Here is a 27,126-nt window from a genome sequence, read left to right on the forward strand (position 1 = left end):
CAGGGGGAAAGTTCAGGACTCGCTATGAGCATGGTTACTGGACAATGGTCGACGTGAAGGGGACCATGGTGACTGTCGAGAGAGAGGGGGAAACGGTGGCCCGCAACATCTCCTGGTTCAAAAAGGTAACCAACCCCACTCATTGCACTGATCTAGCCGAATACCCTGAAGGACCCAGCGCCAGCCAAGAAACACCCCGAGAGGGGAAGAACTACCAGCCGGGACCTGGTCCATCACCCGGTGGCCCGGAGGTCATCCAAGAGCCCCCGGAATTGCCTCTAGCACCCAGCACCCCGGTTCCTACACCCAGCTCCAGCCGAGGCCAGTCCAGGTATGCGCTGAGAGGCAACCCCCAGCCGAGCACTCGCCTGAGAGAATTTGCCTGCCAAATATGTGAACTGTGAGGCTCCTGGGACCCAGTCAAGGACCGACTTGGGATGGGATGTGACAGTCAGCGCGCTAGTGTTTGCTGCTGGCGCGTACCCAAAATGCCCGGCCCCTGCGTGAGCGTGTCTATAAATAAAGGAGTGCAAAAACAACAGTTGATGGACAGAATGCAGTACAGTCTCATGCATTCACCCCAGTACAGAGATCTGGGCCTAAATCCATCGTTTTTCTGCTCACCATGCCATTCCAGTTTGAACCCAGCCATATGTAAATCAGTCTTGACCCTGTGCCTCATGGGAACAGTCCAGACCGAACTGGCAAGTCAGGTCCTCCCTGGACTGGAAACAAGCATCCCAGGAATAAAAGAGGGCGAAGCTGCGCTAGGCAGTCCGCGCGCAACGATAACACAGTCTGCCTGTCTCATTTTTGCCACGACGCGCAGCGCAAGGCCGCGCTCAATTGCATCGGGTGGGCAGCCCCACCCATATGTAACACTACTATCAGCTCTATATAGGCCGTCATTATAAGTGGTTCAGTGATGCTGATGAGGGACATTACCAATAGCATGGGTATCAATCGTCTTGGGATGCAAAATTACCTCAAGATCACAAGTTGCCCCAAATGCAATGGAGATTTACCGGGAACACTTTGTTATTATACCACCTTCTACTAGTAGCTCCTGAAATCTGGGCCATTTCTAAGTATACATTCTACCAGATTTGACCTGGCAATTGTGGCCTGGAAACTCCCCAAGGTAATGGCACATGCCACATGTGAAAATACCATCTTATTCAGAATGATTGCCTAAGTCGGGATCTCGTGGCAGCAAAAATACACCTCATTTGAAAATGTATTGTATTTCAATCTCACTCACCGAAAAAGCTGCATATTCCACATATTTTTTTAGGTCATATCAGGAATTCTTTCAGAGCAGATTCTGGTTTCATCGGGGCCACCGCTCACGCACACCCATACTGTGTGGGTAGGTCTGTGTGGCCCATGTGGGACATACACTGTGCTTCAGATACCCCTGCTGTTTCCTATTGCTAGGGCCTGGCTATATCAAATGCATATAATAATGTCCTTACCAAGGCTCGCATCACATCGCTGAAGACCATATGGGTAGCCGTTCTTGTTTAGAAAAGCTTCAAAGATCTTCTCCTTGACTTGCCCAATGCTGTCGCAGTCGAGGACTTTCACTGGAATGTTCTGACTGGCGTCTTCCTCATGTTCACTGTCAGACAGCCGGGGGAAAAAGACATTTAACGTCTGAAAGAGAAAAAACAACACAGTTTAAGAGCACTTCTGGAGCAGGAAGCTGCACATGAGAAAAGTAGAAGGAATCTTAGTTTTAGAACATTTTCCTGTGAGCTCCTTTATGCAATGTTCTAGAGAGATCAAAACTGAGTGTACAACTGATGCGTAACTCAAACGTTAGGAATGTCTCTTGGACCACTGAATATAAAATGCTCAAACAAATTACAAATTAGCTAGATGCTAAACCATTACGGTATTAGGTGTTGCTTTAGACTAGACTCTCTGAACAGGAGATTATTTTGACAGCAGACTGGTGTAATAGCCTTGGGAAAAGGCCAGCTCAATTTGGAAAGTTTATAAGTGACACACAAGATACTTATGTCAATATGCCACTTTGAGTTCTTAGCAGTGATTACGTTGGCAGTTTAATAATGTTAGTAAAGTTTAAGTACATGGAGCTTTTTAGTTATACAAGGTTTACAAACAATGTGCAACTTTAAAACCCGTTAAATTAATTTGTAAAGCGTGCTTTCACCCGCGGGGTGTCGTTAACAATGTTGCCCCACAATCGAAGCTTGGATGTGTTCTGCCTTCATTAGGACTTGTGCTATTCCACCCAGAGTGGAATAGCGGGTGCATTATTGCTTGGGCCATTAGGAATAGCCCATCGTGTTTCTGATTCATTGATTCCGGGGCTGGTGATACCGGACATGGTTTCACCGCGTGCAGATCTGAATCAGATGAAAGCACTCAGGGAACATGGGAAGCAGGCAGAGGGACGGCCCGGCCTTCATACGACCCCTGCAGCACCAAGGAAGAAGCAGATAATGCTTCACCTGGACTGGACAATCCCTGCCCTGACCACCACCCCCAAACTCCAACCCCTCACCCCATGGCCCTTCTTCTGACACTTGCTCTGAGCAGGTGGAAAATATCAGCAGTTCTGTCGTCAGATTTGGGAAAAACCACATGGAAAAGCATCTGGCATTCCTGGGCCCATGAGGTTATTCCCCATTCTAATGAGAAGACTTGTAATTACCGCATTATAGGGATAACATTCTGAATCAGGAATTTCAACCCTTTTAGTATCGCCACACCAAAATCCGCCACAATAAGTATTTCAAAAGAACAAGAGCAACTCATATGTCCATGCGAACTGGGTATCAAGTTAAAATTATAACAAGTGTTCACATGGAACTCATTTCTGAAAACAATTTCTTACTACCACAGAATAATTCTGTGTAAATTTAATCAAAGAAAGATAAATTAATGATAAAACAGAACACATCTGTCATAAATGAATTGAAAAAGACTTGTATAGCCCAATTATTGCTGTCACAGAACTCAGTTCAGCCAAGCTGATTTACTTATTCTTGTTATAATACAAAATATAAAGGTGCATACTGTTTCAGTGAATAGAGATAAGAATTAATTGATAGAGAACCCCAAGTAAAGTAACAATAACCAAACATGTAGGAAAGAGGTGACAATAATGTGACTTTGCATTTAGAAAGGTTATTGGTATATACAAGAGAGTCTGAACGATCACTTTACAATGGAAAGGGAGTGACCAGACTGTCCTCTGGTCCTTCCGCCAAGAGACTGTCCTTTTGACCCTGGTTGCAATATGAGGGCCAAATCAGGACTGTTATGACATGGGGACTACCAAAAGCGCTGCATTAGAAGGATACACATCCGGGGATAGCGGTATCTATAGTTTAAAGAACGAGTGACAACCAGAGGGCTTCATAGGCTGGGGAATGTGATGCTTACCCAAGGATTTACTTTATAGATCACAACTAATGTGTCCTGTTATAAAGACAATGTTGTGCTTCTTGGTTTATCAGAAGATCCTGATATAGGGTTCTTCCCTCAGGAGTGGCCAGAGATGGATAAGGGTTCTTGGTTTAATAGAGGATGCTGTTATTGTTTTCGTCCTTCAGGGAGACCAGAAGGGGATAAGAGTTGCTTAAAAGAAATGATAAAGGGTTTAGAATTGCCGCAACGCGATCCACTTTGTATTATTGGGATGTGTGACATTAATTCATATAATTAGATTACATGCCAACTAATGGACTCACCATGGATAAAAGAGCCTGCATGTGCTCTCAGTCGAGTTGCTGGTAAGCGCAGCTATACCTCCTGTCGTACCTTTAAATGGCGCGGCGGTCCATGTGGATGTTTCTATTCGTCAAGGCAAACTACCGGTCGGAGAAGCACCAGTTCTCAAAAGCGTAGCGCTTTTTATAATAACAGGCATCTTTCCTCCGAGCTCATGGTGGACGTGCATGGAGGAGAGTGGACGTCACTCCGTAGCTCGTGCAACAACTAGACCTGATATGATGCAGAGTCAGGAAGGATTCCCTCCCGCATGTGCTGGAACAGCGGTGTTGCCATAGTGTTGCAAGTGAAGGATTTAAGGAATGATTCCTCACGCAGCCGCAAGAGCATAGTGTTACCTGTGATACTGAAGGAGGATGGGGGAATTAAATTATTTAAAAAATGTTTACTTTTTAGAAGGTATTGCACTATTAGGGACTTATAAGTAAATTAAATATGCCAATCAGGTGCAAGCACATTTTACTAAGTTTCAGGGAGTAAGCACAAGCACTTTACCAACAGTTATTACTGGTAAAGTGCACAGGCCTAAGGCCAACCAAATCGGGTTCAGAAAACAGGAGGTGTGAAGGCAAACAGTTTGGTGTGACCCTGCAGAGAGGGTTGGGCTCAACACAGCCCTCTGTATGACCCAAGTTAAACTAATTATTCTACTGAATAATTTCAACACTATAAAATGGATGTGATTCACTGAATACTGGAGCAGAAAGGTGTTTGACAATGTTAGATTGCATATACAGACAGTACTAGGAATCACTGGCAACTTGATCACTGTGATGTAATAGTTTATGGGAGAAAAGTTACTTTGACTGTACTAAAATCCAATCATGGCATCTCAGTTGGCATCAAGCAACTGGTGTATTCAACGCTGAGACCACTTATGGTGAGCAGTCTAATGATACACCTGGTCCATAGCTTTCAAAAGACTTAGGGGTAAAACTTCATTTATATTACTATCAGTAGACGTGTTCAAACAACTTACATCTTGCAAATCATGAATAGTCTGAGAAAGTTCTTCTTCTCCACCCCTCTGCTCAATATAAAGGTTTTTTTTAATGCTTCAAAATGTGTATTTCAATGACCTGTGTCATACTGAATCCTTGAATGAGGGCAGTGATACCCGAGAACTTGTTGCCTATCTTCAATAGTGTTATAAACTGACTCCCATTAGTAACTTTGGCATGAGTACCACAGACTACATCATAGGCATTTGCTGTAGCATTCTATAAACCACCAGATGGCATTCCTGTCAATGAATTAAATGTCCACCAGCCTGATGAACCCAGGGACCCGGATGCCATCCTGCAGGAGGCCTGCTCCCGCCCAGAACTACTCCAGAAAGGAGCCAAGATTATGATCTTTCCTACCTACACCAAGGAAGTGCAGGCTCACAGGCAATCATACATCCACGTGAAACAGAAGCTGCGGGTCCTACAGACTCCTCTTCCCAGCCCACCTCAAAGTGATGCTCCAAGGCAAATCTTACTTTTTCGACACGCCAGAGGCGGCGTGGACTTGGGCAACCGAGAATTGCCCAATCCACCCAATGAAGATTGCCTCGGTGGCGGACCCCCAAAAGGGACCACGGGGAAGTGCACCTGCAACATCCTGAGGGTGACGTGCTGGATCCCGTAGAGGGCGCAATGCCTGTGGAGCGACATCCGTCTCTGATGCCGGCTCCCCCCCCAAAATGGAATGGATCGCCTGGACTCTGAGATAACTCCAACGGACTGGACCTATTGACCGCGGTGGGTCCCAACAACTCTGTCACGTAGCCCGCAAATCTGAAACAAAGTACTGCCACTATGAAGAATTCAACCTGGAGGAACGCTAATCCTTGAACATTGAGGGGCCCAGCATATAGCCCTACACTACGCCCCGCAACTAACTAATTAATCGTTCATACTTTAAGCTTTATTCAATGGACGACATATGCTTTATTTGGGGAAGTATGGGGAGGAGGGTTGTTTGGGGTTCTTGACTGTGACTGTTCTCTCAGCCTTTAGTTGTGTTATTTTGTTTTACGACAGCACCGTGCACCACATCCAAGATCTTTCACCTGGCGCTCCATATAACGACCCCAAATGCGCCCAGCCGCCATCAGGGCCCATAGATTTGGTCCACCTTAACTATTCCATGCCATCCTTGACCACCTAGGAGTGGGTGAGGATACCTGCCGGAAGAGATTTCGCAGTCTACCTTTTACCATCGAAGCAGGCGCTTGGACAGTCACCCATCAGCTGCAGGACTTGTGCCAGAGGTGGCTAAAACCCGATGTCTGCAGCTCAGCAGAAATTGTTGATCTGATTGTGATGGAGCAGCTGGTTCAGATCCTCCCAGATGGTGCTCAGGGGTGGCTGGAGCGTCAGCGGGTGGGCTCTCCTTTGATAGCTTAGTGAAGCTCATTGAGAGATACTTGGTTGGGTGCAAAGAAGCCCTTCAAGATGACAGCCGCAGTGTCCACTCATCATCGTGGGAGGAGGGTGTCCAAACTGAAGTTGCCGAGAACCATGAAGAAATCAATGAAGACAGGAATAATCCATATTTGAGAGTTTACCAAAACTTTGAGGGAAGCGCGAACATTGATTGTGCCTCCACAGAGCCTGTGGGTGTGAAATCTGAGGCGCAAACACAGGTTGAGGAGAAACAGGGTGTGAGGAACCACTAGAACCATGCCGCCCAAGCACAGATCAATGGAGCCCTCTTAGATTCTGCATCTGTTAAATCTGAGATTACAGCAGTGGATGATGAGGAGAACCACAGCGAGTGTGAAGAGAAATGCAAGAAGGGAAGAAGGTACCTTCACATTATCTTCAGTATGACCCGGGATCCAACTACAGAACTGGTGATGGATATACACCACCTGCTGACCAGGACTGTCTGCGGGTAGAAGGGAGTAATGGCTTCTCTGCAGAACTTCTGGCTGTGAAGAATGAGGTTAGACCGAGGTTTATAGAAGACGATCTCCTGTGAACAGTGGCCAGATGTGGAAACGGGAAAGCTTCTCTTCAGGTGAGCAAGTAGTCATCACATCTGATTGTCCATTGTTTCTGTGATGGGGCCTCTTCTCTAGAACTAAATATTTCGATCATTGGAGTGCGTGTGCCAAATGTTGTCTTAAGACTGAACCAGACATAATCAGTATTCCTCCTGGGGATAAGGCTCTGCTCAGCTTATAATCGGGCCCTTAGTATGTCAGAGTTGAGAGGCATAGAACTGATTGTGCTCTTTCTTGAGATATGAATGTTTTCACGGACCAGTGGCGAGCTGGAGGATGAGGCGGACGGCGTTTCCCAGTAACACCGGGACCGTTGCCTTCTATGGAACTATTACGATGCTCCATGGGCGGAAACTAAAACTGTTTGTCCTTTGCAGCTGTAGAGGAGTCTGGATCTGGTTCGTCCCCGCGGCCGTCACCTACCCAGCCGGACATCGGACATTGTTTCTCACGGTCCTTCACCGTTTTATCTGTCTTTCTCTTTGACTGCTTTGTTCCCCCTGAAGTACTTTCCCCCTTCCAGTCTACCTGACTCTATCTGCATTCCTCTCCCCTGTTTACCTCCCCCCCCACCTTCCATTCCCCATTAGACGCGTGTCTTGGCTATGCTATGCGCTAATAACTTATATTATTGTGTAATCTCGTGTTTTTCTCCTAAGCCCATACTTGTTACTGCAACTCTAACTGTAACTGATGTAATGTTCGCAACCTGTAACCTGTTGATCCTCATGTAAAGCGTTCTGATACCTCCGGGTCTAGCCAGTGCTATATAAAACTCTTCAAATAAATAACTAAATATCCCGATTCCTGGACCCTCACACCATCACTCTGTCATAAAGCCTAATCCCTGTACTGGGGGTGAACCCCTGAGAGTCCTCTCATGGAATATTAACGATCTTTAAGACAAAATCAAACGGACAGAGATTTTAAAATATGCCTGGAGGGTTAACCCAGATGTCCTACTACCACAAGGGAGACACACTTGATGGGAAATCGCTGTCCCTTCATGGCACGTCAGGGGTTTGACAGAGTATGGCACTCTGGATTTTCCAGGGGGCACGCGGGACGGCAATCCTCTTGCAGCGCTCCTTTCCCATCTCACCGACCCTGTTGATTGACGACCCTCAAGGCCGCTTTACTGCCCTCACAGGTACTCTTGGGGACTCTACTGTCAACTTATGTCACTATATGCCCCTCCGGAGAATCTAGAACCCACCCTTCGGGCCGCGATGGAGACACTATCCAGCCTCCCCCAGGGCCTGACCATAATAGGGAGGGATTTCAATGCTGTCCCTGAGCCCACTATAGATGCCACGGATGCCCATATTCCCACAGTAAACTAGGGACCAAGCGCCTTGGGGATTGGTACTCCACACTGGGCCTTTGTGATGTCTGGTGCACCTGGCACCCTAAGACGGAACAATACATGCACACTTCTGCTGCGCACCACACCCACTCTCGCATTGACCTCATCTTTTTTGCCCACCCCAGACTGTCGGGCTGTCTCCGTAATTCAAATCCTGGCACGTGGATTGTCCGATCAATCCCCGCTCCTTCTGCGGGTGGGGGGGCCGCACAAGAGCTCCACTTGCTACTCACCCCATGGCTAACCGGATAGTCCCCAAAATCTGCGATGCACAAGGACACATTTCTTGCGCTCCTGCAACAATCGCACAGACCTTTGCAAACTATTATAAGGTGCTGTATTCAGCGGATCACTCACATACGCCACAGCATAGCTCCCCCTTTCTGCACAATATCCCCCTTCTGCGGCTCTCAAAGAAAGAGCTTAAAATCATGGACGAACCTATCACAGCTGAGGAAATCGTTGAAGCAATTTCCTCACTCGCCACCCACAAGACCTCTCGTCCAGACGGGTTTCCCGCCTAGTACTACACAGCATTCTGCAAAATCCTGATTCCTCGACTCCATGCCCTCTTTGAGGAAGCTATAGAGAAAGGTACTTTCTCCTCTGTCATGGACACAGCTACCACCATTGTGGTCATATCCAAAGTAAACCCTCCCCCGCTCTCACGTGCTCAATATCGCCCAATCTCACTCATTAACACCAAGGTTAAAATCTACACAACAATCCTTGCTACCCGTATGAAAAAGGTGCTCCACACCCTCATACACCCTGACCAATGTGGCTTCATGCCACACCGCCGCACACAACAATGTCTTAGATGCCTACATGTAGCCCTCTCCCACCATAGTCTCCTTTCACCATACCTCGCCCTAGTGCTGCTCGATTTTGAAAAGGCCTTTGACATGGTTAACTGGCACTACCTTGGGAAAGTCCTGGAAAAGGCAAGCTTCAGTCCTTACTACCAAAGAATGGTGAAGGTCCTTTACTCTGCTCCATCAGCTAGGGTCGTTATAAACAGAGCATTATCAGAGGTCTTCCTGATCGCGAGGTGAACCTGACAGGGATGCCCACTTTACCCTCTCCTCTTTGCACTCACAATCGAGCCTCTGGCTTGCCTCATCTGGATAGCTGACCAGATACAGGGATGGCGCTGGCAGGACTCCCATGAGGACCAGATCGCCTTATATGCAGGTCATGTCCTCCTCTGTTTGACTGACCCGGCCCGCTCTGGACCAAGATCCCTTCAGGTCCTCCATTCTTTTGAGAGGGTGTTGGACTTACACCTCAACACGGCTAAATCCACTGTGGTACCTCTCCATGCTTCCAGAGAATGCGTGGATGGGCAAACAACCATCCCTTTGCGAAGGCTCTCATTTAAGTACCTTGGTATCTGGGTGACACTTCTCCCTGAGCTGACCTGATTCATCAATCTCACCCAACTCCTCAAACGTACAAAAGATGACTTTTGTTGATGGCAAACTCTTTCACTTTACCCCCTCGGTAGGGTCGCTCTCTTCAAGGAGATGGTTCTTCCCCGTCTCTTGTACACCATTCAAAATCTTCCACTCCAACTCCCTCGCAGCTGGTTCCCTGACTTGGATGGGGTAATCACGACCTTCCTTTGGGGCAGTTCAAGATCGCGTTTGGCTCTCACAACATATCAATGGACCACAAATGAAGGGGGTATGGGGATGACGAATCCCTTTGTGTACTACTTAGCTGCCCGCCTTTTGGTGATCCATGATTGGTCTAATGGCGGATGGTTGGATCCAACTTACCGAATAGAACTGGAAAGCCTTGGATTCTCACAAGTCCAGGTAATGCTTTATGGGGTCCCAATTACTCACGCTCTACCAATAGTTACCCGTAAAGTTCACCTGGCATAGTCCTCCGCGCTGTAACACATTCACTGGGAAACTATGCTTTCACTACAAACACCGCTGTGGCACGGCACTTGCCTGCGGGAGATTGAGACACTAACAGACTTGCAGAAATGGGATTTGATCGCTATAACTTGCCTGGGAGATATATGGAAGGGAGAGCACTTGTCCTCCTTTCGGGACCTACAACAGGCATACTCCTTACACTCCACTCAATTCTTCCCATACCTTCAGCTGCAACACGCCCTAGCCCTCCACATCCCTGACCACACAACAATCCCCGAATTTAGTCCACTGGAGGCCAAGCTTCTCATGGGGAACTTGGGAAAGAGGGGAATATCCCAAATTTATCGTTCCCTGATAAACAATACCTCATCCACACCAGAACCTCTCGGAGCCCACTGGGATCACTGGCTTGGTCCTCTAGAGGAGGAAGACTGGAGAGATGCTCTGATGGTCCCCATGACACTCATTGTATCAGCCAGGCTCCGCCTCATCCAAATCTACTACCTTCACTGCGCATATCTTACCCTGGTACAGCTCCATATAAAGCGGGTTTCCTCCCAATCCCACAATGCCCGCGCTGTAAGGCAGAGCCAGCTGACTTATATCACATGGTCGGGTCCTGCGCCATCCTTCTCCTGGGGGTGATGGAGGGGCTGGATGGCTCCCTCGCTGATAAACTATTTCTAGGAACAGCCACTCTAATAGCCAAAAGAGACATTGCAGCGGCCTGGAAAGATTCAGCATCTCCCTCTACGGCAAAATGGCGCAGGGGTGTGGAATGGTGCACTTTCAAAGAAAAAGCTGTATACGAAGCAAGAGGGTGCCCGTCTAAACATGAGCGTATATTAGGCAAATGGATGGGACTGCTGGATTGAGTCTCTGCAACACGGGTGGCCTCACACTCCAAACAACTAGATGGGGGATCCACTTGTAAATGTATTGAAAGGTCTGATATATCAAAATGGTGCTATGTTTACTTTCTTGTTTAAAATGCCAATAAAATTGGTTAGCAAAAAAAAAAAAAGATCCATTTCATACTGTTGTAAGGACCTATGGCATGATATTGTCTAGGGAATACCAAATCAGACCATAAAATCGTTTTACTTATGTGGGTTCTCATAAGGTATTTTTGTGCTCTATATTAGGATGTGTTTTGGAAGAACATACCAGAGTGTTGAATTCTGACACTTGCCACAGCAGCCAGTCTTCATTCAGGGTATACAGTGCTTTGCAAGATATGACATCGACTGGGCCTTTGTGGATTCTTTGATTCAGCGTAGTCACGAGCATGTACAGGGGCTCGCCGACGCTCTCCTACACCAAAAAGAGCAAAAATAACAAAAATTAGTCTGTTACAGTTTATCAATGCTTAACCACCACATTACATTATCAGAGTTCTCATTAAAGCATTCACCTATAGCAGAGCTGATAATGTAAATGTGATCCGATGGAAAATAACGAATCCACTGTAACCCTGTTCTTTAATTCCCGGTACAGGTGACCAACACAATTATCAAATAATTTTGATGCCACATCCTACACAGATGTGCCAGACAACTACCTTAAAGAACTGGTGACCAGCCATACACACTGAACCCATGGCATTAAAAGGCTCCACTCTAAATAACTTAGGACAGCAGCTCAGAACATCCCACAAAGCTTAGCTACAACGGGTTGACAGGTGAGTACTGTATGCAATCTTCAAAGAGGGCAGTATTTAATTTGAGCTGGTGGTTGTAGGTGGGGCCCATTGGCACTAATGTTTTGGGACCAGCACCTTTTTTTTATCTTCCGATTTTGACTCAGGGCAACAGTGAGAAAAGCTCAAAAGGGGGAAAGAAGGAAGAAGCGAAACACAGAAAGAGTGACAAGGGAGAAATCAGGGATGAAGAAGAACTTGCATAAGTTAGATAAAGAGGGACGGAATGTCTGGTGGTGGAGTAAAGAAGCAGGAGGTAACATTAAGAGTATGCACCTTTGGTATTAGGAACCCTCAGGGATATCTTAAGGATTTTGGGGGCCCGGGGCCGAACATATTTTGGTGCCCCTGTTCGGAACAGCTTTGAATTTATGATCCGATGCCCGCTTTTTCATGCCCTCGTGCAAATTCTAAAGTTATGTCTAATATTCAGGATAGTGACGTGTCTTTTCAATATTGTAACACAGCAGCAGCTCACTCATATTACTGCAAATAATCTCGGTGACACCCTCTCATTTCTCATATGTGAGTCCTGTTTTGAACTTAGATAAACTTTTTATGGATGTTGCATGAAACATAAGCACAGCATTTCTCTGCAAAATGTCTGCAATGGACTATCACACCACTTACATTAATAATAATTTAAAGGGAAACGGTATTTGAAACATTCTGTTTAAGAATTATTCAAGGTTATAGGGGCATGACTCTGCAGAGCAGAGTTGGCTCTAACAAGGGATCTCCCTCAAAGGATGGGGCCCTGGGCCAGAGCCCACTTCGCCCATGCCTTCAACCATCCCTGGGCACCCCCGCATTGGATGGTGGAAGCTGTGGACTTCTAAGCAAAGGTTTGGGCACTGGCACTTATTCTTTTACAAATTAAGCACTGAAAGAGGATGCAATTCTGGGGGAAGCAGGGCTGGAATAAAAGGTAACATCTACAGTCAATGATGTCACTAGGTCTCATAATACAACCAGAACTCATCGAACAAATGGGCCTTCATGAGTCCTCATGTTGGTAACTGTGGATTGTTTAATGAGAGGTGGAATTTCCCTTGTCACTGGAGGTCACTTTAAATGTCTTGTGCTTTCTCCTGTATTTTCAGCCTAGATCAGTGTTTGTTTATTGTTTGTTGACAAGCTTATCTGCATGTGGCGAGTGGCTTAGTTAGCAGCAAAGGAAACATTTGTGCAGCTTAGATTCCGATCCAGTGGCTTTTCATTGAAATTCTGATGTAGTGCTGACACTCCCTTTCCTAAGCATCCTGCAGAGGATGAAAACAAGAGAAAAACTATATTGTCTTGCCTTGCTCAGGCCTGCATCAGTAGTGTCACTAGCTAGCTTCTGACTGCGAAGCCCAGTGGTCCATTCTTAATTATTGCTTGAATTATTCCTTCCCCTCCTCCAACTGCACATATTGAATCTCTTGATTTTGCATAATTAATCATTCCAGACCCACACACTCTGCAGTGCGCACTGGACTATATGGGACACCAGTAGAAAAGTAGGCCTGGCCAGTTTTTCGTTGACAATATAAAAATGTCAAATAGCCCCTTTTTAACTCAGACACAAGCAAAGAGCATTTGAAAGATCCTAGCCGGAAGAGCATACTGTGATTGAAAGATCTCTTTATAAACGGAGACTTTATATCACTTGAAAAATTTAACGCCTCAGCACCCCCTCCGTGCTAAATACTCTTGCATGCTACAGAAAAAGGCGGGTCCAAATTGGTTTTTATCACATTTCTCAATGAACCCCCAAACTTCACTTCATTAAAACATATGATGGCCAGAAGCTGGGTGTCTTGGTTACATCCTCATAAATGGAGGCATCCATTAATACAGTTTGCCAAGCTCGAGAACAGTGGGAGCTGGATCTGGGTTAATATACAGACGAAGAGAAATAGTCATATTGGACTCCATTGGACTTTCAGCAGCCTTCGACACCGCCTCTCACCACACACTAGTCGCCAGACTACATGACGCCGGCATTCGAGGAACAGCACTGGACTGGATCCGATCGTTCCTCACCGAAAGAAGCCAAAGGATCAGACTACCACCCTTCCTCTCCGATCCCACGAAAATCACCTGCAGAGTCCCACAGGGCTCATCACTGAGCCCGACCCTCTTCAACATCTACATGGTACCCCTCGCAGCCATCGTCTGACAACACGACCTCAACATCATATCCTACGCTGACGACACCCAGCTCCTCCTCTTCCTCACCAGAGACCCCACCACCACCAAACTCAACTTCCAGAAAGGAATGCAAGATGTCGCAGTCTGGATGACCAACAGCTGCCTGAAGCCCAACACCAAGAAGACAGAAGTCCTCGTCCTTGGAACCCCTCCTTCAGCATGGGAAAACACCTGATGGCCGACCCCCCTCAGAAGCCTACCTACCCCCTCGGACCATGCTAAAAACCTCGGCATCGTACTCGACTCATCACTCACCATGAACCGACAGGTCAACGCCGTCACCTCCAGCTGCTTCAACACCCTCTGCATCCTTCGCAAGACCTTCAAATGGATACCTCCTGAGTCAAGGAAGATAGGCACCCACGCACTCATCACCAGCAGACTGGACTATGGAAACGCACTCTACGTCAGGATCAACTCCCTACTCCGCAAACTCCAGACAATACAGCTCACTGGTTAGAGGAGGCATACCCTGAAGCAGAGGTCAGACCCGGGACCAGGGTTCGATTCCCGACGCGGCACGGTCTGGAGCCCAATTGTCCACGGACTCGATAATTCTCGCTTCGGTGCCTACTCTAAGCACGAGTTCACACTATGCAGCTCTGGGCAACAAGCTTGCTTAATCTCCACAACGGCCCCCCGCGGCGGGATGCCTGGCTTTCACCTTGGGGATGCCCAGTACGGGTTATCTCACAGGGAAAAACCAGGACGGGTTCCCAATGCAAGCGCCGAGATGACCAAGGGTAATTTGAGCGCTATATAAGACCGCACATACATACATACCGCGGCCGGACTCGTCCTTGGCATCCCCCGGCACAAACACATCAGCCAACACCTATGAAGTCTCCACTGGCTCCCCATGGAGAAAAGAGCCATCTTCAAAATGCTCACTAACTCCTACAATTGCCTACACAACAACGGACTCAAATACCTCAATGACAGAATCAACTTCCACGTATCCAAAAGAAACCTCCAATCTTCTAACGTCGCACAGGCCAAAACCCCGCACAACCACAGAGCCAGAGCAGGCGGAAGAGCCTTCTCTCACATTGCAGCCAAGACCTGGAAAGAGCTACCGGCAGACATCTGACGTGCCCGCTCCCTGAACACCTTCAGTAAGACTCTCAAGACCTGGCTCTTCGGCTAACCGATCTGTACCCCTCCCCCCCCCCCCAGCACCTTGAGACCCTCATGGGTGAGTAGCACACTTACAATTCCCCTGATTGATTGAAACAAAAAAATTGATCTCTATGATTAACCCAGATACAAACTCATACATTATAAATGATTAACCTTATTTTATTACATCCCTCAAAAGTTACATAGACTCAATCCAAACATCAACTTTGTGTGTTATCACTGTGCACACCCCACTGCAGATCCCATGCATCTATCTTGGGAATGACCCGTGATCCATGGTTTCTGGAAAGCTGGCTTTGAAAAATAGACTGACGTCACAACCAATCCTCTTGAAAAAGCCCCATTTGTCGCACTTCTGGGATATGTTGCTAAAATCCTCCCAAAAGCACTAGATAGCTGACTATTGCTAGCTAAACTCCTATGCTCCTGTTCCTAGCTAAAAGCAGAAAAGCAATTCCCTGGCTCTGTGACCCTCCACCTACTGCAGCAGCTTGGCTAAACGACACAACGGAGAGTGCACAGCTCAAGGGCACCTTCACATCCAGACAGCCCAAAAAAGTAGACCAAGAGATTTATAGGGTCACTTTAGGACATACCAAACCAACAGGAACGAAGGCCACCCGCTTCCCTAAATGCACATCGATAGCAGTAGCTTCTTGTAATGTAGATCCCAATCGCCAGGGCTTAATAGGATTTTAGTAATATGGAGTATTGGTCTGCTGGTTTCCACACTCTCCATTTCCTGTACTTCTGAGCACGACCCTTTAAATATGCTTACCCCACTACTTTGTGAACTGTAATCGTGCGGCATTGATTGACAGATTTTGACAGGTACAGGTGTAAAATGATGCATGAACACCTGGGCTGAACTTTGCTTTGGAACTGTGTTAACGGTTCTTTACAAAATGCAAAAAAAAAGGTTGTAAAAAACAGAGTTATACATAAAACCAGCACATGTGGCCTGCAGCATATTTGAAAATATGCCTTATCATATTCTTGTTTCTCCATTAGACTGGACGTTAGAGCGAAGCATTCACAGCCAAGCTGCTGTGCCATCTCGATCACTTCCTAGTGTGCCTAATGGCTTACCAAACAGTTCAATTTAAAATAGAACATTTCATGAAACCTTGGAAGAACTTTTGATTTAAGTTTTTGCAATTTAAAGTTAAAGTGATCTTTCACTTCTTCCTTGCATTGTTTACATATTTGCTATATCATTGCTTTCTTTATTGCGATCTGAATTGGTTGAAATTGGTTTACTGGATTAGCTATTCAAGAATGTAAAAGAATCTCAACATGAGGTCACCCTTCCCTTGAACCTTTGTTAGCATAAGCAGCAACCAACTAGAAAATAGATAAATAAATAATTAAACGCTGCTGCCCAAAGCTTATTGCCCAATGGCAGTGGGCCTTCCTTTACTAGCACTGTGCACCTTCATCACTGGTGCCACGGCCCCCAGCCAAGGTCTCAAGTGTTCCCACTGTCTGCGCCATAAAGCGAAGCTTTGGTCAACGTTATTAACAAACACTGCAGAACATCCATCCCTGGGACAGGGGCCAGCAGCAAAGAGCCTTCCAAGAGCCCAAGGGTGCAGCAACCTCTGGGGCCTGAAACCAGCAGCTCACATGTTTGAATCCTGGCGGGTCAACCCAGCAGACCATCTCTAGAGATTCAACAGAATGAACATAACCCAGCCGCGTCATAGTTACTGACAGCCACAAAAAACCACCAACAGACGACTCACTGTGCTATATGATGGACAACATTATTAGTCTGTGAAGGGGCACACACTCACTACAAAACCACTAGAATTCCTTTTTAAAACACTATCACTCTCTGAAAGTTGAGGTGGACTTCAAAACAATTAACATTTTTATTTATCTTGCCAGGAGACCAGCCCTTGATTCAATGTCAACCCTGCAATGAAAGTGAGAAGCGAAAGTGCCCACTTCATCACTCCCTGCATTCTGTTCTGCAATCCTTGCAACTTGTTGCACTTGATGGCAGAAATATATGGGTTCTTCGCTACCAACAGCAGCTGCTGAACACATACATGGTTCACCACTCATGCAAACCAAGAAGCACAGATTAGCCTGAAAGGTCCAACTGCAAGACCTTCAAACTGCCTCAGAAGCAGAAAAACTTTGAGAGAAACCGGGAGCAACGACCATGACCCACAGGATCAATTTGCTTTGTCCAAACCATCCTCAAATGTTCCAGACTCCATCAGCACTTCACAAACAGCCATGGGTGTAGACGAGGGTCCGTCCGCGAGCTGCACAGGATCACTCCATGGGAACAAGTTGTGAAGCCGGACACAAGTGCATGGGGCAGGAGGGATATATATATATTCACTTAAAAAACCATTGGTTTCACACAGGTTATAGTTAGGTGGATATTTCACTCGTAAAAAAACAATGAAATTCCCCCGTTATAGTTAGTTCAGATAACTATAACTCGCGCGCCCGCAATCCACTGCTCATGACGTCACATATTACATCACTCGTGACATGGTCAGTGGCATCACTCATGACATCACTGATGACATCATCCTTGTGATAGAGTGGCGGTCGCGCGAGTTATAGTTATCTGAACTAACTATAACGGGGGAATTTCATTGGTTTTTTTACGAGTGAAATATCCACCTAACTATAACCTGTGTGAAACCTATGGTTTTTTAAGTGAATTTGTACGATTTTTTAAATGCTAAGTTATGTATTTATAATTTTTTTTTTTTCAAGGATTTTCACCGTGCGCGCGCTTTGGGCGCATGGTGCACTGTGCACACCCCGCGATTTTTAAAAAAAATTATAAATTTTTTTTTTCCCCTTGGGGGTCCTTCTGTGACCCCCTGACAAAGGCTAGGGGGTCAGGAACTCTCTTCCCTGCCCCCTTTTCACGTTTTCCACCTTTTTTCCCCCTTTTCTTTTCAGTGCGAGAGACAAAATGGCGGCCGACACTTCCTGATTTCGACCGATTCTAATGTTTACCGACATCTAACAACCAATCAGAATTTCGCTCGCGCACGGCACCGTGCGCGCACCGTGCGCGCACCGTGCGCGCGTATAGATTTTTAGATGCTTTTAAATGCTATTTTCTCAGGAAATACTGGACAGATTGACACCAGACCTGCAAAAGGCACTTCCCTGACCTGAGGACTACCTCACTGTCAAATTTCAAGTAAATCTGTTCAGCCGTTCGGGCTGTACCTTCGACTAAAGGTCCTATGGAAAAATGCATGGGGAAAACGCGTTTTGGGACCCCCCTTTTTTCTCGGCCCCCGCTTGACGAATCACCCCGAGACTTTCAGGGTAGGAGCTGAGCGGAGCGCCCCATTTTTTTGAAAATTTCGCGAGGATTTGTCAACCGGCGCCAAAGTTATTCAAAATAGAATTTTGAGATTTCCTATGGAAACACGATCCTAACTATAACTATCTAACGGCGACCGCCAGTAGATAATATTACCTACTGGCGGTCGCCAGTAGGTAGTTATAGTTAGGACCACGTTTCCATAGGAAAACCTCAACATTCTATTTTGAATAACTTTGGCGCCGGTCGACGAATCCTCGCGAATTTCTCAAAATAGGTGGGGCGCTACGCTCCGCTCCTACCCTGAAAGTCTCGGGGGGATTCGTCAAGCGGGGGCTGAGATAAAAGGGGGGTCCCAAAACGCGTTTTTCCCATGCATTTTTCCATAGGACCTTTAGAACGAGCTACAGCCCGAACGGCTGAACAGAATTACTCAAAATTTGGCAGAGAGGTAGTCCCTAGGTCAAGGAAGTGCCTTTTGTAGGTTTGGTGTAAATCTGTTCAGTAGATTCTGAGAAAATAGCCTTTAAATCAATATATATATCTGAGCCAGCTTACGGTACGCTTACCGTACGCTTACGGTAAGCGTACGGTGGCGTGCGCGAGCGCGATTCTGATTGGCTCTTAGATCTTAGTAAACATTCGAATCGGCCGAAACCAGGAAGCGGCGGCCGCCATTTTGTGTATTTCACTCTGAAAAAAAAGAGTGAAAACAAGGAAAGGGGGCAATGAGGAGAGTTACAGACCCCCTAACAATTGTAAGGGGGTCAAAGATGGACAGAAAAGTACAAAAAAAATATTTATTGATTTTAAAAAAAATCACGGGGTACGCGTACGGTAAGCTTACGGTAAGCGTACGGTAAAAAAAATAAAAATAAATAAATGAAAAGCAGATTTAAGAGTTTAGAAATTAGGGAGCTCTAAAAAGAGCTGTTGTGTTTATGGAGTCATTTTTTTAGTGGTACCTACAAGTAAGTACCGATGCAGAGTCTAAGGTTCAAGAGGAAGACTCTGTTCCCTTCATCATTGAAGTGCACACCATCTCCTCTATAAATGTCTTGCATGTCGTAACGCAAGTTGTTGTGGTAAATGGCACCCATACCATAGTCACGGAGGAAAGCAGAAACAGATTTGTTGACGTGCTTTCTTGCTTTGTCAATCTGTGGACAGAAATGATTGGACCAGTTCCATTTTTGCCTTTGGCATATGTTGGAAAACACAAAGGCAGTTTTAGGGAAAAGTGAAAACAGTTGTGCAAAGGTGTCCTTCATAAGCATTTCCAGACCTACCCCAGTCAAAGTGCCTAGGTCATTGCCACCACAGTGCACTATTATGAGGTCAGGGTGTTGGATTTGCATGAAGGATTTCACCAATGGCATCAATTGGTGCCACTTTAACCCTCTCTGACCAATCCATTTAATGTCTACATTTGGCAAAGCAAGGTCTCTCACCATATCTGTTTTCTCTGCAAACTTTTCACTCCAGAAGACATAGCTGTGCCCTACAATCCACACTGTGAACATCTTCAAAGGAGATCTGGATGCACTCAGGAGGTGTCTTTCAGTAGAATGGCAATATGAAAAGAAAGACAGTTTGGAAATGGAGGCATACATATTTTTTTCAAAACAAAAAGAACAGATTGGCTGTTTCATACCATTCTAGAATAAAAACTAGGCTGTATGTGTAAATTAATAGAAGCATGTTTTGTATTAGTACAAAAAAATGTGTAACCAAAGAACAGTACTATGGATTTGCTGTTAGGTTTGAAAAGTCAAGCACTCTTGCTCTGTGGAATTGAAACATTGTGTGTCGAACTTCTGACCTAACTGCACACAGCAGTGTTCCATGAGCTGTTGCTATGGTAGCAGGCAGAAGTCAAGTTGGGGGAAGGGTACTAGGCAGAAGTCAAGGTGGGGGAAGGGTACTTTTGGAAAAGGGTTCGTTTTCAACCAATAGCAATGTGTGATTACATGTGAAAAAAAGGGGGAAGCACTGAGATTTGAAACTTACATGTATATGTGTGGAAAAATAGAGGGAAAGTTTGCCATTATCTGGTTCTGCTGAGAGGAGAGAGGTGAACACAACAGAGATCCTGGCTCTGATAATCTGCTGTTTGAGTGTCACATTTCTTTCACAACTAACTAATTTTAAAGGTGAGTTTACAGTTTGAGAGGGTATGTATGTGGTAACTTAAGAAATGAATAATAGAAATGGGAATTGTTTTTGTTGTAGTTACACATGGTGGTTTCATAATGTGTCAGTGTGTAAAAGTGATTTACACTTGCCCCTGAAAAAAAAAAGAGCAGTAAGTGTGCTTTCAAATTGGCAAAGAAATTTCGTTTTGGGACTAATGTGAAAATATGACTCTGTGTGCATAGAAGAATTATAGGCAGAGATTTATTGCGTCTTGCTCTGGTGATTTCACAGTTGCATTAGATGGAAAGGGGGAGCGAATTTTTGGGGGAATAAGCAGAGGGTTAGCACACACCCATGTCCTTGCCGTGTATAGTCATGCACAGTATTTACAAGCCAGTGGGGTTTTCAGGTTTAAGTCTGTAATGCAAATACATTCAGCATCACTAAGGCTGGTTGCCCTTGGTGGAGTGTAGGCAGTCACAGAGAATGCACATGGTGGTGGTCTGAAAAAAAAACAGCTTGGACACGTGCAATTAAATAAATCAAAAATAGTGGTTTCATAATGTGTCAGTCTGTAAAAGTGATTTCCAATTGTTAAAAGAGGCAAAAATAATTTTTGGAAAAAAATGTAAATATGTGTACTGTATTATAAATTGTTATAAAAATATTAATACTTTTTTCTTTTTTTTCAGATCGATATAGAAAATTTTTGAAAACTACAACCATTTTAAAAACTATTTTTTAAAAAAACAAATGAATAAATATTTTTTTGAGTGAGTATGGTAAGTCAATGTAATGTGATAAATGATTTTTAGTGTTTTTTTAAAAAAAAATAAAAAAGGTACGCTTACCGTACGCGTACGGTAAAAAAAAAATAAAAAAAAGTTTTAAAAAACATATGTAAAAAAAAGATGAAAGATAAGGTTGGCTCTTAAAAGAGCCGTTGTGTTCATGCAGGGACAGAGGAAAGAAAGATTGGGAATATTAGACGGTACGACAAGTGTGCTGATCTATTTTATTGTTCACTAGGGAAATACTGGTCTCCCTATAAGTAATTAGATCGTGACAAGTGGCGCACCGTACTTCAACCCTCGCAAACCGAGGGTTAATTTCCAGAGGGCCAGCAAAAGGAGATTCTCCCCCCACAGATGAAGGGCTCACCTGACCTGCAGAAGAAGGAGTCTGCCCTGCAGATGATGGTCCAGGCTGAGCTGCTGTGGATGTACTGGCTCGTCTTTCTGAAGAGTTACCTCCAAAAAGATGACCATGTGTCCTTTTGTGTACATCCTTGAGGTGTCTGATCATGGTATGATTCCCAAAGGAATACTTCCTGTCAGGATTACCTCTAGAAAGTACACGCTGACACAGCCTGCAAGTAACTAAGGGTGCATTCACCTTTTGCTGGCCTTCTGGAAAAGTAAAATAATCCCAAACATAAGAAGGCTTTACTTTCCTCGCTCTCTGCCTCAAGACAGTGCTGCTGGTGCTAGCCTCACTCTCAGAAGGGCTCTGCTGTTCTGCCATCGTATCCCAAAGACAAACCAGCTCCTTCTTCCAAGGGATCACAAGCAGAAATGAGGGGAATGGGTGTGGTGTAGGAGAGTTCTAGAACTGAAAGTAGTTTCCACCAATCAAAAGTTGTGTTTCATGATCACATGACCTACCGTACGCTTACGGTACGCTTACGGAGCGCTTACGGCAAAAAGTACGCGTGCGCGTAAAAAAGACACGCGCTTGCGCGCATGCGCATAACAGTCATTTCCCGGCACTTCCGCGTAACGTGCGCGTGTTGCGTAAGCGCGCACGCGTCCCACGCGCAGTACGCGCGACTACGCAAAGTACGTAACTATGCGCAAGCAGCGTAGATAGATTACGGACGTTGCGTAAACCGTACTATAAAAAAAAAAAAAAAAAAAAAAAAAATCTGGAAATAAATTTTACATGTTTATTTTAAAAAATATATATAAAAAAAATATTTAAGGATTTTAAAAATTTAAGCATAGTCTTTATAAAAGATAAGAAAATTAAATTAAAAATATGTTTGAAAAAAATGAAGAATAAAAAAAAAAATAGCATTTAAAAAACCTTGCAAATTCACTGAAAAAACCATGGGTTTCACACACGTTATAGTTAGGAATTAGCATTTAAAAAACCTTGCAAATTCACTGAAAAAACCATGGGTTTCACACACGTTATAGTTAGGAATTAGCATTTAAAAAACCTTAGAAATTCACTGAAAAAACCATAGGTTTCACACACGTTATAGTTAGGAATTAGCATTTAAAAAACCTCATCATCAGTGATGTCATTTGAGATGTCATCAGTGATGTCATGAGTGATGTCACTGACCATGTCATGAGTGATGTAATATGTGACGTCATCAGCAGTGCATTGCGGGCGCGCGAGTTATAGTTAGCTGAACTAACTATAACGGGGCAATTTCATTGGTTTTTTACGAGTAAAATGTCCAGCTAACTATAACATGTGTGAAACCTATGGTTTTTTCACTGAATTTCTAAGGTTTTTTAAATGCTAATTCCTAACTATAACGTGTGTGAAACCTATGGTTTTTTCAGTGAATATATATCTATATATACACACCATCTTAGGGAAAAGTGCATCTCAGTTACATGCAATATACATTACTTGAGAGAAGAATGTTAGAGCAGCATTGAGTTGGGTAACAGTAAAAAAAAAAGGTCGAGATCACAACTCCACATCTCCCACCATCGTCTCCGGTCACTCCCTTCTTTGAGGCTTCTTGTAATGCTGGCACCCAAAGCTGCAGGAAGAAGCCAGCACAACAGTGTGGTCTGCCACTGCCCGGAAGCCACATCTCAAGATGTGAGACGAGCGTGCCCGTCAGGAGTACACCTATGAGGTCACTGGTGTCACAGGCGGTCAAAACCACATCACCCACACTGGTCATTGGTATGAACAAACCAAGCCGACCCAGTGAGTGCAGGGCAGCTGTGGGGCTGTTGCATCTTGCTTCTGGACACGGGCAATATCTGGCTGCGTCACATGACCATCCATCTGAAGGAGGTACAGAGATAGGTATGTTGGGCTGCATTGGTATGCCACAGTCCATTGGAGCACAGCTAAATGGAATCAACCAATGGGAATCGGGTGAGGGCTGACCTGCACTTTGAGCCATAGCTCTCGTGCCTTATGAGCGTTCCAGTTGGGTGTGCTGACACGATGGGTCCTCATTACATAAAGATGCAATAGAGCCAGGACTTCTTTACATAGTAACTGCCTCCCATTAGCGTTGTACTTTCAACCCACCTGGAGTGCAGACTGCAAACATGAACAAGTGTTTCTGTCCCATTAAATGTAGGCCAGTAGGGGGCACTGCCAATAATCAGGCCCTGGGAATAAGGGAGGGATGGTATTTGGCCTGTAAAGAAATACATCACCTGTCATCAACAAACACCTTCTGGAAACCACTGATATGAAATACCCTTGCACGAGCGCACAGTGCTCTGGGGGTATTAGGTAACCCCCTCCACACACAGGCGTTGCTGAGGTGGGCACACACTCCCCTGGATGAACGTGCGTGCAGTAATATTAATAACTGTGGAAGCTTTGCGACCTCTACTACATGCCTGGATGCCTTAACCTCTAAATCAAGGGCATTAAAAAGCCCCCGCGATGTTTTACAGGAGTCTTTCATCATCTGATGTCACCAATGTTAAGGTGTCTCGTGGTGAGATTCTCAATAACATTTATCTCTCATACCGTTCTGCAAAGGTTTTACTTTCGTAGAAGGAAACTTCTGAATCTTCACAATGTGAAAACGGAATAGTCCACACACGGACCTGCCAGAGGCATGCTTTATATATCAGCTGCCATAGTCAAAGCAAAGGAGGTGCACCTTCTCCAAGACGTATGTTGAGGTTAGTGAATACCATTTGGTGTTGTATATGCCGAGTGTACATGTTAACTTCCTTTCTTACTTTCATCCTTCCTTCTTTTCTCTTTCCTTTTATCTTTCTTTGTTTCTCCACTCCCTGACCTGAGAGGATGGTGACATGTACGTATGTACATCTGCATTTAAGTGCAAGTTTACATTTGGAAATGGTGAATAGCAAATAAAAGTGTAGACTTTCACCTAGGTGCAGCAGAAGATTTACAGGTGAGTACATCTACACGTGTAAATTTACTTTTGTGAATCATGTCATATAAATCGAGTCTGCTTGCCTGGTACATCATATATTTACCTTGCCCAAGTTGCAGAATTCACTCAAGCCTACTACATAATTTGGTGCTCCTTTGCCTCAAAATTCCAATAGCCCCATTTTCATCTAAATGTTCACACGAGGGAAAATAAGAGCGTCAAATGGAGATACAAATGTGTTATGATCTTGTTTTTTTTTGTCGCACAGCAATTAAAAAATAATTCGTTATTCTTGCCCTTTTGTTGGATTTTTAGAACATCATCACCTGATTGTTAATGGTCTGTCAGGTCTAGAAACAAAGGCTATATTGAGACTGGGGCTGTTACTTCTTCTTTAAGAAGAACTTATTCCGGATTTGTATTGAACTACCACTGACCACCAGGCTGCCACATTCATGTGGCTAACATTTCGCCTGGCAGCTGCTTCGTGTCACGAATACTGCTGCCTGCTATCAACCCAACAGAGCTGCAAAGAGATTCTATCTGTAGGTCCTTGAACAAGTGACACAAATCACTGTAGCTGAGGCTAACATTTTGAAATGGAAATGGCTAGTGAGATGGCACATGAGCTTCTCAAACAATTGTTGCTGTCTTTACTTATTTCAAATGCCTTATAGAAAGCTACAGGCATATCACGTCACAGCCACTTCAGAGAACTTTGGTACAGTCACACTTATTCGTTAGCGATCTATGAAGGCAGATTATTTGTCATTGGGTTGTCCCCTAAATTATCTGCAGACCCTCAAAAGGGAACTAGCCTAGAGCACAACTTGGAGATTTCTGAGGGAAATTCCAGGAAAAACTCATCATATTCCAACAAGCCAGCCCATCTCTAATAACTCAATGTGTTTAACATTAATACACGGAGGCTTTGATACCAAGGATGTTCTGTGTTTCAGTTCTATGAACCCGTGTCTTTTCCTTTACCCACCCATGAATGATGAGTGATGCTGAGCAGAAGCCCTGAGTGATCCACAGTGAACAAGTAATGTCTTCAAACAAGGAAAGAAAACTATGTAGGCTTATCTAGGAACTTAAATATAATTTTATTATTTTTCATAATATTTTGGCTTTAATTAATAGTTGACTCCTTAATCCGGAGGCAACAAGCCTCCCACTACAAACGTCTTGCTCTAACTTGCCACATAATGTTTTCTCACCCTCTCTGTACCACTTCTTGTTCATCTTCGTAGACAGCAAAGATGTCCAGTGTCCAAGATAAGGGACAGGAAGGAGGCGATGCATCAGTGTGTTAGTTTTCTTCTCTACACAGGACATCTTCTCCTCTTGACGAAAGGAAGGACAAGCAGTTTACCACCATCCCCACATGAAAAGTAAACCTATTTTAGTTTTCCGGCCTGCAGTTGCTGCATGAGTCTGTCCGTGCATTTCCCCAGAGATGTCTTGCGGTCAGGGGTGTCACACAACTCCGATCGAGTTGTTAGTGTGAGTCTGGTTCCTGGTGACTCCAACTCTCTGAAAGAAACTGGAACAAGATCTCCATAGCTTTTGTTATGCCCTCAGATGGATCTTGTGTTGGGTGGTCCCCCGCATTGCTCCTTCTGCACCCAGGGCAATGCTGCTGGTAAAGGCATGATACGATTTATAACTATCTCTGCAGTCCAGAGGCCATATGTCTCACAGGGTGCACTTTCCCTGTTTGCACCACGGTGTACCTTCCAAAAGGTGCGCCAAGCACAAACAGGGAAAGTACGCTCTAATAAGCAGTTTCACAGTGCAGGTGGCAACCCACCTGCACTTTCAAGAGGGGAGAGAGTATCCCCTTGCAGGCAGGTACAGTGAGTGCATGCAGGGTGGGGTCTGGGGGGTCCATAGGACCCTTTTTCCTGCCTTCCAGAGGAATGTCCGTAGGGGGGCACACTGACAGTGCACCACATTTTTGTGGCAAACTTTCAGTGTGCCTCCTGACAGCTTCTTTGCCAGAAGCAAAGAGAGTCCCTCATTTGTATGAGGGAGAATGCCCTATCAAGAGAGATAGCACTGGTGCTACATGAGCACCAGTGGTATCAGTGTTACTGGATGGGCAGGACAAGCTTCTGTGGCCCTTTCTGTAAGACCAAAGGGCCCTGGGTGCGCACAAAGTGGGCACAGAGGCCCGTTGGGCCCCCAGAGCACTTTGTGTAAAACGGCCCCAGATTTAAGGGAGGAGACAGACAGAATTTACTTGTGGCAAGGTCAGCAGCACATCCGTCCAACCCTCCCAATTATGATTAGGGCCCACAGTTTTATGGTATTTGTTTTTCGAAGTTTTCTGTCTGTATTTATCCACATTTATTTTTGCTAATTTTACCTTTGTTTATCTATATTTATTTCAAGTTTGAGGAAAAAATGAAGTTGAACCAAGTATATTTTTACTTTTTATTTAAGTGTTAAGAGTGCACCAATACATGTTCACCTCCTGGGTTATATGGCTATACAAAGGCATTTAA

General features: G+C 45.0%; 1 protein-coding gene across 1 annotated transcript in view; it reads right to left on the reverse strand.

The window, feature by feature from the left end:
- PLXNC1 (plexin C1) overlaps positions 1–27,126 on the reverse strand; it is a 464,687-nt gene that overhangs the window by 67,952 nt on the left and 369,609 nt on the right. The window contains exons 21-22 of the mRNA XM_085653399.1: positions 11,183–11,329; positions 1,476–1,656 (exon numbers count right to left, since the gene is read on the reverse strand). Coding sequence (XP_085509525.1) covers positions 1,476–1,656; positions 11,183–11,329 — 328 coding nt within the window. The remainder of the gene's footprint in view (positions 1–1,475; positions 1,657–11,182; positions 11,330–27,126) is intronic.

This window comes from Triturus cristatus, chromosome 4_1, assembly GCF_964204655.1.
Source record: "Triturus cristatus chromosome 4_1, aTriCri1.1, whole genome shotgun sequence".
In the NCBI taxonomy this organism is placed as follows: domain Eukaryota; kingdom Metazoa; phylum Chordata; class Amphibia; order Caudata; family Salamandridae; genus Triturus; species Triturus cristatus.